The sequence below is a fragment of the Portunus trituberculatus genome, chromosome 39 (assembly GCF_017591435.1).
Source record: "Portunus trituberculatus isolate SZX2019 chromosome 39, ASM1759143v1, whole genome shotgun sequence".
NCBI classification, from domain to species: domain Eukaryota; kingdom Metazoa; phylum Arthropoda; class Malacostraca; order Decapoda; family Portunidae; genus Portunus; species Portunus trituberculatus.
The window spans coordinates 6,308,413-6,323,412 of record NC_059293.1 but is presented as its reverse complement, the minus strand read 5'-3'; the positions used below and the strand labels follow the sequence as shown (position 1 = coordinate 6,323,412).

Here is a 15,000-nt window from a genome sequence, read left to right as displayed (position 1 = left end):
GTGGTTAAACAAAGTGCAGTGTTGTGAAAATTTCAGTGCTTAAAGTGCTAAGTGTCCTGGTGTCCATGTAAAAGTGTAAGGTGTGCTAAGCCTTGCAATAGTGTTAAAAAATCACTTGAAAAGAGTGCTTGTACCCGTGCAGTGACCGAGACCCGGGCCTGACCTGACGCGAGGCCTAAGGCAGCACACAGTTGCCAAATCTCTCCAAGGTAGTTTTTTTAAACAACCTGTATCTCTCTCTCCGTGGCTGGTTTGGCTTGACTTGTGGGAGAGGTAGTTAGTGTCGTGTGTTTTTTGTGCGCCTGTGGGGAAGTGCTTTGTGTTCTGTGCCAGTGTTTAGTGTCTGTGTTCACGAGTGTGTTAGTGTCGTACGTGTCGTTTAGAGCCAACACTCGTCGTCGCTCCCACACCTGGCTCCACAATTCCCCAGGAATCACTAATCCTCTCCTCAATGTCTAGCCCCGCCCATCGCCCCATAGCCAGGCGAGACTTGCCTGGCTACCAGCCACAGAATTGGTGTTGCGTTTGTGGCAAAGCAACACTTAAGACTCAACACGTGAGCTGTGACGAGGAAACCTGCCGTAACCTTTGTCACAACAGCTGCCTTGGGGATACGCCAGTCTTCAAGTGTAGCTACACGGAACAGCTACGACTCCAAGCAAACATCCCGGACCCCGTCATCTACATCAGCGAGGAGACTGACACACTACCGGACGATAGTGGGGAGAGTCAGTGGGAGGGCTTGGAGAGAGGAGAGCTAGTTTCACTAGTTGAAAAGCTCACTGAGGAAGCCTCTCAACAAAACTGTGTGATTAAGTCCCTCCAGGACGACAGAGACTTGATCATACAGCACAGAGACGTGTTTGCTGCGGCTCTCAGAGTAGCAGACAGGCTGATAGCGTCAAAACAGCGCCAGACGCAAGTAGCCACACGCTCTCAGGCAGTCAGCGCCCACGCAGAGTCAATTGACGAACACTGGGAGGTGGTTTGTCAGGACTCTGAGAGGTGGAGGACGTGGTGGAGCTCGGATAAACCGCAACAGATCCGGTACGCAGCTGTTTTCTCCACTTCCACCTTCCCTTCGCCTGCCCGGGAAACAACGACCGCTCCGCCTACCTCCACTGCTTCCACCGCCACACAGAGCGACTGTGACACCTCCCCAGCGTCCACTGTCACTCCTTCTGCCACACAGAGTGACTGCTCGGTACTCACTACCACGTCTACCGCCACACAGAGCAGCAGGGACTCTTCCTCCATAAACACAGCGAACGGAGTAGATCGCGGTGCCTCTGTTCGCCCACGAACCTCTCCTCAGACCACTTCAGGAGATTGGAGAAAAAAGAAATCTAAGAGGGAAGTGCAGCAGGACGCGAGGAGGGTGTCCAGCGAAGGACTGAGGACTCACCAGGCCACCAAGCAGACACAAAAGCGAGCCAAGGCAAAAGTGTGTGAGTACTGCTCACGGAAAGGACACACTTCTGCTACTTGCCACGCCAGAACTGACGATTTACGTCAGGAGCGTCTCCTACAGCGGCTTCTTACGGTGGAAAGATACACAGCCACACCCTTCCCACCTGCAGCGCCTCAGCCCGCCCACCCCCTCACTTCATTTCAGTCCTTGCCACAACCTCGCCCACTCCTTCCTCAGCCTGGTATCTGGAATCAGAACCAGGGGCGGCAGTGGACCACTCCTCTTCACCAGTACCAGCAGTCGGCCGCGGACCCTAACCACCACCTCGGACTAGCAGGCCTCGCTCACTACCATCCCTCACCATGGTACAGCCAGCTTGCCCCGCCGCCAACTAAAGGTCGTCTCTAGCAACGTCCGTGGTCTCCGGACTAACCTTGCAGACTTATACCACAACTGTGTGCAACGACACAATGCAGACGTTGTTGTGGTGACCGAGACATGGCTGAACAGTGAGGTGGAGCCCACGTATGGCAGGATGCAGGGCTTCACCCACTGGGTGAGGAGGGACCGACAGGAGCGAACAGGAGGTGGAGTGGCTGTCTGCTTCAAGGAAGGAATGCAGGCCCAGCTACTCGACATAGACACGCCTCCAATGATGGAGATGATGTACTTCCGAGTAATGCTGGCAGACCGCTCAGCCCTCCTGCTGTGTGCCCTGTATCGCCCCCCGCGACAAGGGCCTGACTCACTCTTGTACCTGACTGAGACCTTAGACAACCTGATGATGGCACACAGCTGCAGCCACGTGCTGATTGTGGGGGATCTCAATCACCACCTGGAAAGAGACGCCTACGAGAATCTCCTGAGGTGCAGGGTCTGACAGATCATGTCACCTTCCCCACACATGAACGAGGAGGGACATTAGACCCTGTCATCTCAGACTACCAGGAAGACAAGCTTCAGTGTCATCAGCTGGGGCTCGTGGGCAGCTCTGACCATCACGCTGTACTGACACAGCTGGAAGTGGGCGTGGCTCAGGACGAGGCCACCACCCGCACCATCTGGCTGTGGAACAAAGCAGACTGGGCTTCCTGCGCCGCGACCTGACCCACACCCCATGGGCCACTTTGCTACAGGGAGGAGCAGAGAGTGAAGCACTTGCACTCACCTCTCACCTTCTCGCCCTCCAGAGACGCCACGTCCCACACAGGGAATACACCACCAGATCGACGGATCAGCCATGGTTTGGCTACCGTTGCCGTGTTGCTGCCGAGGCAAAGTATGCTGCCTGGCTCCGCTACAAGAGGAACCCGACTCGGCGCAACAAGGACCTGCACAGGGCTGCATGCAGGAGGATGGTGGTAACCAGCAAGTGGGCCTTAAAAAAGTGGGAGGAAAGCCTGCGCCGGAAACTGTGTGGCACTGGCGTAGGAAACAAAACTTGGTGGTCTCTTGTTAAGGACAAACAAGGAACTGGCCACCAAGAATCCATCCCTCCCTCAGCAAGCAGGACGGTACTGTCGCCACCAGCAGTAAGGAGAGGGCACAGTTGCTGGCTTCCTTGTTTGCTGGAAAAATGAAGGTCGGGAATCCACAGCAGCCACCGCCTCAGCTGGTCCAGCAATGTGAGAAGACTGTCACCATGGTGGAGGTGACGCATCAGCAGGTGAAGCGATTATTGCGGGGCTGGACACACAGAAAGCCACCGGCCCTGATGACATCAGCCCGCACCTGCTGAAGCGATGCTCCCAGGAACTGGCTGCCCCTCTCACCCAAGTCTCACAACTTGTGTACGGGAAAACGTCTGGCCTTCAGTGTGGAAGGAGGCTCGAGTAGTTCCTGCACACAAAAAGCTCCAGGACGGACCCAAAAAACTACAGACCCATATCCCTGTTGTCAGTGGTGGGTAAAGTGTTTGAGAGGGTCGTGGCAGAGGTGGTGTGTAGACATCTCAAGGACAATGCCCTCCTCTCAGACCAACAGTTTGGGTTCAGACCTGGAAGGTCAACCTCCGACCTAATGATGCTTCTCACCAGGCATTGGCAGGACGCCCTCGACGACGGCAAGGACACTATAGTGGTTGCTTTGGACATAGCAGGAGCTTTTGATAAAGTATGGCACAACGGATTACTAGAAAAGCTTCGTGCTAAAGGCATCCAGGGTGGCTTGCTACGACTCTTGGGAAATTACCTGCAGGACAGAAGCCTCAAGGTGGTTGTCAACGGGCAAACATCTGAGTCCCTGCCTGTGGAGGCATCAGTGCCACAGGGTTCAATTCTTGGCCCACTCCTGTGGAATATCTACGTGGATGATCTTCTCCAGCTACTGCCAGGAGTCATGGCCTATGCTGATGACTGCACCCTCTCCTATACCTATCCACGCCAGGACAGTGGGCGGGCTGCTGAGGCCATCAATCAGCAGCTACGAGTGATAAAGGAGTGGGGTGCTCGATGGCAAGTGACATTCGCGCCGGAGAAGACACAAGCAATGGTTGTCTCTCGGTCCCCAGCCGCCATGGCAGCAATGGCAGGAAAGTTGTCTTTGGCGCTGCTGCTCTCCCACTCCAAGATGACGTCAAGATACTTGGAGTGGAGGTGGATCGAGGGCTGAGGTTTGACAGGCATGTCAAAACCATTGCCAAGAAAGCCTCTCACAGGATCTCCGCTCTCAGAAGGATCGCCAGTTTCCTCGACAGGAAGGGGAGACTGCTGCTGTACAAGGCACAGGTGCGGCCCCACCTTGAATACGCAGCTCTCTCCTGGATGTCCTGTGCCGCCACACACAGAAGGAGACTGGACAGCATCCAACGCCGCGCCATACGGCTAGTAGATGCTGCACTACCACCTCACCCAGAGCCTGAGCGTCCCCTTGATTCACTGGAACACCGCAGAGACGTGGCGGCGATCGTAGTGTTCCATAAGGCACAGGTGCAAAGAGTGCCACATCTGGCAGGGCTGCGTCATCCTCTAAGAGTCACCGCACGGAGCACGAGAACGGTGCTCAATGGTGGTGACGCCGTAGAGGTGCCGCGATCCCACGGGTGTCAGCATCAACGCACCTTCGCAGGACGCGTCTCCAGGATGTGGAACTTGTTCACGGCCGCGGTGCCTCACGTCCAGGAGATGAACACACACAGTGTCAAACTGATGGCACATAAGTGGAGACAGACACTGCCAACTCCTCTGACACTCTTTGTGACGTGACACTCAGTGTAGTGCAGTGCGTGAATAGTGCTAGTGAAGTGAAACGAATAGTGCTCCATTTACATGCTGACCATCTTGTATATTATCTATTTTTAAGTCTTGTAAATATTGTAGAGAAATAGATTGTAGTACCCTTAGAATAGGTAGCACACGACAGTGCGCCTTTGGGTACATGTTCCTTTGTATTAAGTTTTGTTTAAATAAAAAAAAAAAAAAGAGAGAGAGAGAGAGAGAGAGAGAGAGAGAGAGAGAGAGAGAGAGTTTATTGTTATTATTACTATTGTTTTTATTACTATATTATCATTATTATTACTATTCTAAACACTATCATCATTTCTATTATTTTAACAAGAATAATATCAAGAATGAGAATAAACCTTTAGCAACAGTGTTGTCGTGAGGCTGATCGTGAGGCAAGAGAGGCAAATGGACCAGAAGACATAGGCGAGAATGAGGTCACAAGTACTACTACTGTGCTCGAGCGTTAACGGATCCGGATACGTGCATAGCGATCGATAGCCGTGATTAGTGAGCCCAAACTACCCGTGATTAGTGGCTAAACGAACCCAAACATCAGACTCTCGTGATGAATGTGTGTACAGGAGGGTCAAAGGCGACTAATAGGATTAGATAAGAGGGCCAAAAGACGGAGCTCACGGAGCTGCAGTGAGGACAAGGAGAATACTGTGTAAGCATAGAAACTCTAAGTGCTAGAAGGGAATAAAATGACTTTGATTGCATGTTAGGTTAAGAGATAACTGGTGACGAACCAATATAGCCCCTAAGCAACAGATCAATTGAGTGTAAACAAAGAAAATAGTTCGACCGTAGAGGATAATGTAAGAAGTGAGCAGTAGAGGACTTTGGTAACACCAACGTTATGTGAATCACGCCAGGATATTTTTTTTTTTTTTTTTTACGTAGGGAAGAGGGCCAGCCAAGGGCAAAAAAAAGAAAGTTAGAAAAAAGCCCAATTGAGCGCTGGCTCTCCAAAGAGTACAAAAAGTGCCAAAACCGTCAGCCAGAATTAGGGGAGCAAATGCCTCGATACCTCCCTCTTAAAAGAAGACAAGTTGTAGGAATTCGGAAATACAGATGCAGGGAGGGAGTTCCAGAGTTTACCAGTGAAAGGGATGAATGATTGAGCGTACTGGTTAACTCTTGCATTAGGGAGTTGGACAGAATAGGGATGAGAGGAAGAAGAAAGCCTTGTGCAGCGTGGCCGCAGGAGGATGGGAGGCATGCAGTTAGCAAGATCAGTAGAACAGTTACCATGAAAATAGCGATAAAATATAGAAAGGGATGCAACATTTCGGCGGTGAGAAAGAGAGTGAAGACAGTTAGTCAGAGGAGGGAAGTTGATGAGACGAAGAGCTTTCGATTCCACCCTATCAAGCAAAGCTGTGTGACTGGAACCCCCCCAAACATGCGAAGAGTACTCCATACAGGGACGGATAAGGCCCTTATACAGAGTAAGCAATTGGAGGGGCGAGAAAAACTGGCGGAGACGCCACAGAACACCTAATTTCAAAGAAGCTGTTTTAGCAAGAGATGAGATGTGAAGTTTCCAGTTAAGATTATGAGCAAAGGACAGACCGAGGATATTCATTGTGGAAGAGGGAGACAGTTGAGTGTCATTGAAGAAGAGGGGATAGTTGTCTGGGAGGTTGTGTCGAGTTGATAGAAGGAGGATTCGAGTTTTTGAGGCATTGAAAACTACTAGATTTACTCTGCCCCAATCGGAAATTTTAGAAAGATCGGAAGTCAGGCGTTCCGTGGCGTCCCCGCGTGATCTGTTAATTTCCTGAAGGGTTGGACGTCTCTGAAAGAACGTGAAAAGATGTAGGGTGGTATCATCAGCGTAGGAGTGGATAGGACAAGAAGTTTGGTGAAGAAGGTCATTAATGAATAATAGAAAGAGAGTGGGTGACAGGACAGAACCCTGAGGAACACCACTATTAATAGGTTTAGGAGAAGAACAGTAGCCGTCTACCACAGCAGCAATAGAGCGGTCGGAAAGGAAACATGAGATAAAGTTGCAGAGAGAAGGATAGAAACCGTAAGAGGGCAGTTTTGAAATCAAAGCTTTATGCCAGACTCTATCAAAAGCTTTTGATATGTCTAACGCAACAGCAAAAGTTTCACCGAAATCTCTAAAAGAGGATGACCAAGACTCAGTAAGGAAAGCCAGAAGATCACCAGTAGAGCGACCTTGACGGAAGCCATACTCCATACAGGGACGGATAAGGTTCTTATACAGAGTAAGCAGTTGGAGGGGCCAGGTAGCGGCAGGAGCCGGCAGATAACAAGCTTTCTGCATTTTTAACAGAAGTAAGAATTTTTTGCGTGTAGAATACGGACATCGTGAAGCCCTGGGCCTTCCTCTGCAGGGCTTCCATTTTAGGGTAAAATACCATAAACTAAGGTAATTGGACCCTTCTTAGGGTAGTGTTTAGGGTAATGCATAAACTAGGGTAATTTTAGGGTAATCTGCCGTCCTATGGATAGTTGTGCTTGGAATGGAGCCAGTCTGGTGGCAGGCTGGTTTTCTTTCATGTTCGATTCATGTACACAATCATCGCCGTGACTTGTATCATCCCTTCATCCCCCCACCCCATCCCCTTTCTCCCCAGTCTCCACTCACCCGTCTACTACGCGTACACGTTTTGGACCTTCGGACGGTTAGATCACAGTTCACACACAGAGTCAGTCAATTGCGAGGACGAGTTCACACAGAACAGCCGCAGTAGTGGCTGTAGTGCTATTTTAAAACTGTATACCAGCTGGAATCTACATGAAGGTGGCCTCTTCCCATAACCATAAGGAATAACTTCATTTCCATTTTATAAGGTAATTTGTTTTATATGTATTGTTATGACGAGGGTCATGCACCTGTGTGTGTTGTCTGGAGTTGTGTGGTATGTGGCGTGTGTGCTGATGAGGCGAGCTTCGTATGTGTGTGGCATGTCGGGTGGGTGTTGACATGTCGGTTGGTGACAGTGTGCTGGGTGATGAGGATGATAATGAGGCCGTTGATGATGATGCCAGTGATGTTGATGATGATACACCACAGTGTTCCACTGTGGTGGTATTGGTGGTTATTTGAGAGGTGGAGAAGGAGGGTGTTGCTAACTTCTCGATTGGTGCCTACAATCTCTCCCATTTAACGATGTTACCTGCGAATAAGTGACACTTTCTACTTCGACAATCTAGGGTAAAACACTCGAATCTAGGGTAAAATCGACAAAACTCTAGGGTAAGATTTCATCAACTCATGGAAGCACTGTTCCTCTGCCTCGCTTTATTCGTGAGTAGTAACTTTGAGCATTTATCCTAGAGTTGTAGTCTCGTGTTTTGTATACTGTGAAGTTTTTAGGATGATTTTGGTGACGCTTCGCACGTAGTGTTATACGGTGGAGAAATGACTATGTTCTGTGAAAGTATTGAAAGAGAATCTCAGAAAGAATTTTGATATTCTTTGAATTGAATGATATATTTCAATAATGGGAATTTGTGTCGTTGATATGTGGCCGTGTTACTTGACATTATTTTTATGCATGATAGCTGGACTCGTTTACTTTTATGTTTTATTTGGTATGTAATAAATGTACGTTATATGGAGCTGCGTTTTGTGAGTACCCCACTTGGTTAACCTGATTTAAGGAGTTTACAGAGATTCATACAAAGTAAGCAAAGTAATCTGGAAACCCGCGGAGACGGTTACGACAGTGTCATTACTCATCAGAAGTACATTGATTACCACTGTACTCCTCTCACACAGGAACTAAAGATATCAGTCCTGGCCTTACAGATAAGAGACAGATAGATGCGACCATGGAGTAACCTGATACATAAACAATTGAGTAACGGTCGTGTTAATCAAATTAGATGTTTTGCTTGTCATTGATACGTTGTAAATAACTACGACTTATTTCGTATTTGTATTTAACTAGTTGTAAGGTACAGGACAAGAGCCACACTAGGCACGTGCTGTCCCGTCTCCATATCTATTTTTATTCAAGTTTTTCTTAAATTTGTGGACTGTCTTGGCACAGTCTCGTCAGCAAGCTCATTCCATGCTGCTATACTTCTATGAGGAAAGCTGTGCTTCTTGATGTCTCTTCAGTACACACTCCTTTTCAGTTTCTTTTTATGTCCTCCAGGTACTTATGTTCTCAGGTACTACGAGGTCATCCCTTTTCATCTATTCCAAACATTCTAATATTCTAAATTGTGCTACCAGATCATCTCTTTCCGTCCTTTTTTTTCTAGCGTCGTCAGGCCCAATTTTTTTTCAGCTTCTCTTCATAACTATATCTTTTTAGACTTTTATAGCAGCTCTGAATCCTTTCCATTTCCTAGTATTTTTCTTTAGACTTGGTGACCACACTAATGATGCATATTCCAATCGCGCATCATAGACGTTATCAGTTTTTTTTTTTCTTTTTTTTATCATCTCTTCATTTATGAAATTGAAGGCCATCTTGATGTTTCTCACTAGATTATATGTTTCTCCAGTGATCATGTTATGTGGTTGCTAAATGTCAGATTGTTTGAGACAGTTACTCCCAGATCTTTTTCCTCTGTTTGTATATTAAATTTCTCTGTACCCAAACAATAGTTTCCTTCTGTTCTCCATGCACTTGTACCGAATGCCATCACACTGCATTTCTTAGCATTAAACTCCATGTTCCACTTTGATGATCAATCATGTATTTTGGTTAAATCTTGATTCATATCATTACAGTCCTCTTTACGAGTACGTGTTATTTTCCTCATGATTTTTACATCGTCAGTGAATAAACTCATATAACTTTTAACCCCCTTTGTCATGTCATTTACATAGTTTGAGAACATTACTAGCGCCAACACCGCTTTTTACAGCTCTCCACTCCAACTTACTGCCTCTGACAACTGTCCCCATTTCTCTACCTGTCAAGAAGTCAGTCATCTATGTCAATATAGATCTTCTTAGTCCCCTATATTTTCAAGTTTCCATGTTTTCTTGTGTGGTACCTTATCAAATGCTTTCTTGAGGTCTAGATAAATGCAATCTATCAATCAATTTCTCTCTTGAATTACGTCAATTACCCCTGAGTAGAAACTTATCAGACTGGTTACACAAGACCTCCCCTCTCTGAAGCCGAGTTGTCTTTCCGTTATAGCATTGTTATTTTCTATGTGTTTCACCCATCTTTTCTTGATGATCTTTTCACAGATTTTTTGCTATTACACTTGTTAGCGATACTGGTCTATAGTTTAGTGGATCTTCTTCGTTTCCAGCCTTGTAAATTGGAGTAATATCAGCACGTTTCCAGTCCTTGGGGACTCTTCCTTCCAACAGGGTGGTATTGATGAAATTATGTAATACTTGGACTAGATGTGGACTACATTCTTTGAAAATCTAATTTGACACGCCGTCAGGATCCATTGTTTTCCTTGCTTCCAATCCCTCCAACATATCCTTTACTTCTTCAACTGTTAAAACAATTTCTATCAAGTCATTTTCACTATCAGTCTTGAGTCTCTCTTGAAGTAATCCTCTTCAGTGAACACTGATTGAAAGCTTCTGAGAACACCGCGGCCATCTCTTTAGTGTCATCAATCAGGTCCTCACCGACTTTTATTGCGCTGATGTCTTTTTTATTCTTCAGTTTTCCATTCATATACATATTTGTAAAATAACTTACACTTTACATTTGTCCACAATATTTTTCTCATAGTTAATTTGTTCGACTCCGTATTTCAATGTATTCATTTCTTTTTCTTATGTAGTTTGCTCACAGGTCGTGTCTCATTTTTCCTCCACTTTTTCAAGCTTTCTCCCTTTCCTGCCTGGCTCCGGCACATTTTTCATTATACCAATCCTTCATAAATAAGTTCCCTGTTGACTTCTTTGGTACCCATATCTCAACCCCTCTATTGTAGATCTCCAGGAAGGTGATCCACTTTTCTTCTATGTCTCTTGCTTAAAGTGTTGTATGCCAGTCCACATCGTTAATTGTTTGAAATTTCTTCTACTATAGTCTAACCATCCATTCTTGTAGGTTTCTTTTTTTTTTGTGCTTGGGCTGTTTTCTGTTGTTCGAAGTTCAACCAGCACATGGTTACTTTTACTTAATGGGCTTTTATATTTTACTTCCTCAATATTAACGTGGTCCTTGGTGAAGACGAGATCAAGTCTGGATGGTGTACCATTCCCTCTAAATCTTGTATTTTGTTGGATCCATTGTGTTAAGATATTATCTATGGCCAAATCTAGCAGTCTGTTTCCCCATGATGTTATGCTTCCCCATCATTAGTATTTCACTGTTCTTCTCCATCAGCTTTGATAAGTAAACCCTTGTATTTCTCAACATTTCTCTGTTCTTCCTCCATCCATGAATTTGTGTAGGAGGGTACATAGGTTATAATAATGTTCAAATGTCTTCCTATGTTTCTCTTCATTCTAATTTTCAATATTACTGCCTTCCCTTCCCCATACAGAGCTGTGTCTTTCTTGACTAACAGCATTACACCACCCCCTTGTTTACTTGTACTACTTCTAAAGCAAGCATAGTAGTATCCATCCACATTATTCAAATGATCCACTTCGTCTGCTAACTTAGTTTCAACTATTCCTACGACGTCTGGTTTCTCTTCTCTCAAATAATCCATAATTTCTAATCCTGTTGATAGTAAGCCATTTGTATTAGTATGCGTTATTTTACATCCTATCTCCTGTTTTTCCTCTCTCTTGTACCATCTTTTCAGCATCATATCTATGACTATCCAATAGAAATTTTTCCTTTCCACCCCTGATTTTGGTCGTTTTTTTTTTTTTTTATTTGCTTCATTTCTCTGTTCATTGATGGCGGTTCTCTATTCTCTAGTCTGGTCTCTTTTTCATCCATACCTGTTTAAGTTCTTCTATCCTTGCTAATTTAGGTGCTCTACCCAGTAGATTTTCGGCTCTCATCTGTGATCTGACCCTTATTTTCATTGGTCTATGTTGCCCTTCCTTGTATCTTCCCAGTCGTCGAATTCCTATATTCTCCGATGTTATTCCTGTATAGACTACGACTTTCTCTACACTTGCCATCTCCTTTTCTCTTTCAAGCCACTGTGGTATGCTCTCTTCCTTTAGACATACTATCAAGCTGTGTGTGTGTGTGTGTGTGTGTGTGTGTGTGTGTGTGTGTGTGTGTGTGTGTGTGTGTGCGTGTGTGTGTGTTTATCTCTAAAATATTTAATTTTTCTTTTCTCCATGACATGGCATTTGATGACAATGATTATAGATTTACTTAATAGTTCTTTTTTATCGCTTATCTCCCATTTGTAAAATCAGAACCTCATTGTAGTAAATGGTAATTTGTCTTCCCTAATTGTTTTGAATATTACTTCGAATACCCATTAATCGTGTTGCCTAACTTTCGTGCTGTTGGTTTTAATATCCGTTAGTCTGTTAATAAGGCTGCCACTTCAGCAAAGTCGAAATTTTTGGTGCTATCCTAATTCCTTTTCGTTACATTCTAAATGAGATTTGTTTATATTTGCCGTGTCATCATTCCCACCTGTTCCTCATAGTTTTTTTTTTTTTATGCAAGAGGGAACGCTGCCAAAGGCAACAAAATGTTAGGAAAAAAGTCCCACTGAAACTGTAGGTTCTCTAAAAGGTAAAAAAAAAAAGCCATCCAAAAGCAAGGGATAAATGTCTCGACACCTCTTTCTTAAAAGAAGTTAAGTCGTAGGGAGATGAAAATATAGAAGCAGGTAGGGAGTTCCAGAGTTTACCAGTGAAAGGTATAATCGATTGAGAGTACTGGTCAACTCTTGTATTACAGGGTTGGACAGAATAAGGATTAGAGGAAGAAGAAAGCCTTGTGCAGCGAGGCCGCAAGAGGAGTGGAGTTAATAAGATCAGTAGAGTAGTTTGCATGAAAATAGTGATGAAGCAGTGAGAAAGGGGATGAAGACAGTCAGTCAGAGGAGGGGAGTTGATGAGACGAAAAACTTTTGATACCACTCTATCTAATAAAGCTGTATGAGTGGAACCCCATCCCCCCCCCCCCAACATGCGAAGAGTACTCCATACAAAAGGCGGATAAGGCCCTTGTACAGAGTTAGCAGTTGGAGGGGCGAGAAAAACTGGCGGAGACATCGCAGAACGCCCAGCCTCATAGAAGTTGTTTTAGCTATAGATGAGATGTGAAGTTTCCAGTAAATGAAGATTATGAGTAAAGGACAGACCAAGGATATTCAGTGTGCAAGAGGGAGACAGTTGAGTGTCATTCAAGAAGAGGGGATAGTTGTCTGGAAGGTTGTGTCGAGTTAACAGATGGAGAAATTGAGTTTTTGAAGCAATCCAGAAATCCTAGAAAGATCAGGAGTCAGGCGTTCTGTGGCGTCCCTTCGTGATATGTTGACGTCGTGAAGGGTGTTGGACGTCTCTGAAAGGACGTGGAAAGATGTAAGGAGTGTAGGAGTGGATAGGGCAAGAAGTTTGATTAAGAAGGCCATTAATGAATAGAAAGAGAGTGGGTGATAGGACAAAACCCTGAGGAACACCACTGGTAATAGATTTAGGAGAAGAGCAGTGACCGTGTACCGCGGCCGCAATAGAACGGTCGGAAAGGAAACTTGAGTTTATCGTCTAGTTCCTGCATTCTCGGATCTATTTATTCCTTTGAAGATTTTCTTATTTCTAGTGTCAACCTGTTAAATGTTGCCTTGCACTAATAACAAAAAAAATTTCAGTTTAGCATTGCAGAAAGTTAACATAATTGACAGGAATTTCTTAGTTTTTAATTTTGTAACCTCGGTTTATTGCTTTCCCTATTTTTAATGATAGCTTTCGTACCCCATACCAATATATTTTTTTTCCTGGGTGTAAAGTTAACAATTTACTAGTTGTTGTTTTTTTAAGCTCTTCCTAGGTCACCTTCTCCTTATTTTGTCTCACCTCCCATTTGTAGAATCAAAATTTCCTCCATGTTGACCTCTCTTATTTTTTGTCTCTTCAACCACGTAGTTTAGCGCGTTTTACTTGAAGAGGCTGAAAGAAAAGAAAGCTCATAGAAATTTGAATATTTGCATTTATTTGATTGATTTATTCTTATTCGAGTAAATTTTGCATAGCTCTATGCAATAGCTTTATCATCGGCTGTCATAAATATTTATTATTTATAGTCTTCTAGAAGTTTACACTACCGTCTTTCAGTTTCCTTGTATATATTGCTATCACTAACATGCATCGTCATTACCACTGACATCATTGCGTTAGCGTTACTTATCACGATGCATTGGTGACACTCATCAATCTCCCCATTAGATCAACACCATCGACTGTGCTTCTGTCATTACTATTTTCTATTATATCCATTAATCGCTCCTATCAGCGCTACCTTTGCTACCACCATTATCAGCTATCACCATTACCATATTACATCATCATTATTGCCACCGTCACAGCTAATATCGCAATCACTCCTCACTTCTCACGTTTTTACTAGTATTATCATTCAACATCAGTTCCGTTTCTCCTCATTCCCATCGACATCGCAAAATATCAGTATCGCCAACACCACTGCTCACCACAACAATTAACGTTATTACTAGCGCCACTTCAAACCATCACTATCACCAGACATTTATGTTGCGAACAATTCAACACCACTATTACCATTACAACTCCAAATAACCTACATTTCTACCCATTATGAATTTACTCACCACCTTCACTACCTGTACTATATAACTGCAGCAACATTTCACTCACCACGACCACTGTAACCTCACAAACGCCTCATTCCCATCACCACAGTCACCACCACACTGCTGCAGCCGCTCTTTGTTCCTCCCTCTTCTTATCTTTCCTTATCTCCCTATCAGTGCAAAGATAAGCTCGGTCATTAATCATACGAATACCACTCCTTTTCTCTCTCTCTCTCTCTCTCTCTCTCTCTCTCTCTCTCTCTCTCTCTCTCTCTCTCTCTCTCTCTCTCTCTCTCTCTCTCTGTTGTCAAGCTGCTAAGCAAGGTTTTACTGTAGGCTTCTCCTTGGGATAGATGTTCGAAAAGACAACATTTGTGTTTCCCTTTCATCATTCATTAGATATGGTCGCATCCTGTAATGCTTTACTTTCATCACGAGTTCTCAAGAGTGTTTCTCCTACTGATGTAGAAATCTTGTTTTCCCTGTAAATAGAATAGTAAAAACGCACTTAAAACCTCGTACAACTTTAACTATATCCTTTTGAGATTTGTCAGACTGTGAGGAAGAAGCAGACTATGGTTGTATGAATGACAATGAGTGGGATATTTGTTAGTTTATTTGGGTCATTTTAGATTATTTTAGTGAGGGACTGTGAAGATGTGGGCACTAAAACTTGCAATTACTCATTCATTC

General features: G+C 44.6%; 1 protein-coding gene across 1 annotated transcript in view; it reads right to left on the bottom strand.

Annotated features, from left to right (window-relative positions):
- The window catches only part of LOC123515647, a 28,389-nt gene extending 13,935 nt beyond the window's left edge, over nucleotides 1-14,454 (bottom strand). The window contains exons 1-2 of the mRNA XM_045274464.1: nucleotides 14,372-14,454; nucleotides 13,556-13,648 (exon numbers count right to left, since the gene is read on the bottom strand). Coding sequence (XP_045130399.1) covers nucleotides 13,556-13,586 — 31 coding nt within the window. The 5' untranslated portion in view covers nucleotides 13,587-13,648; nucleotides 14,372-14,454. The remainder of the gene's footprint in view (nucleotides 1-13,555; nucleotides 13,649-14,371) is intronic.
- Between the last annotated feature and the right edge of the window lie 546 nt (nucleotides 14,455-15,000).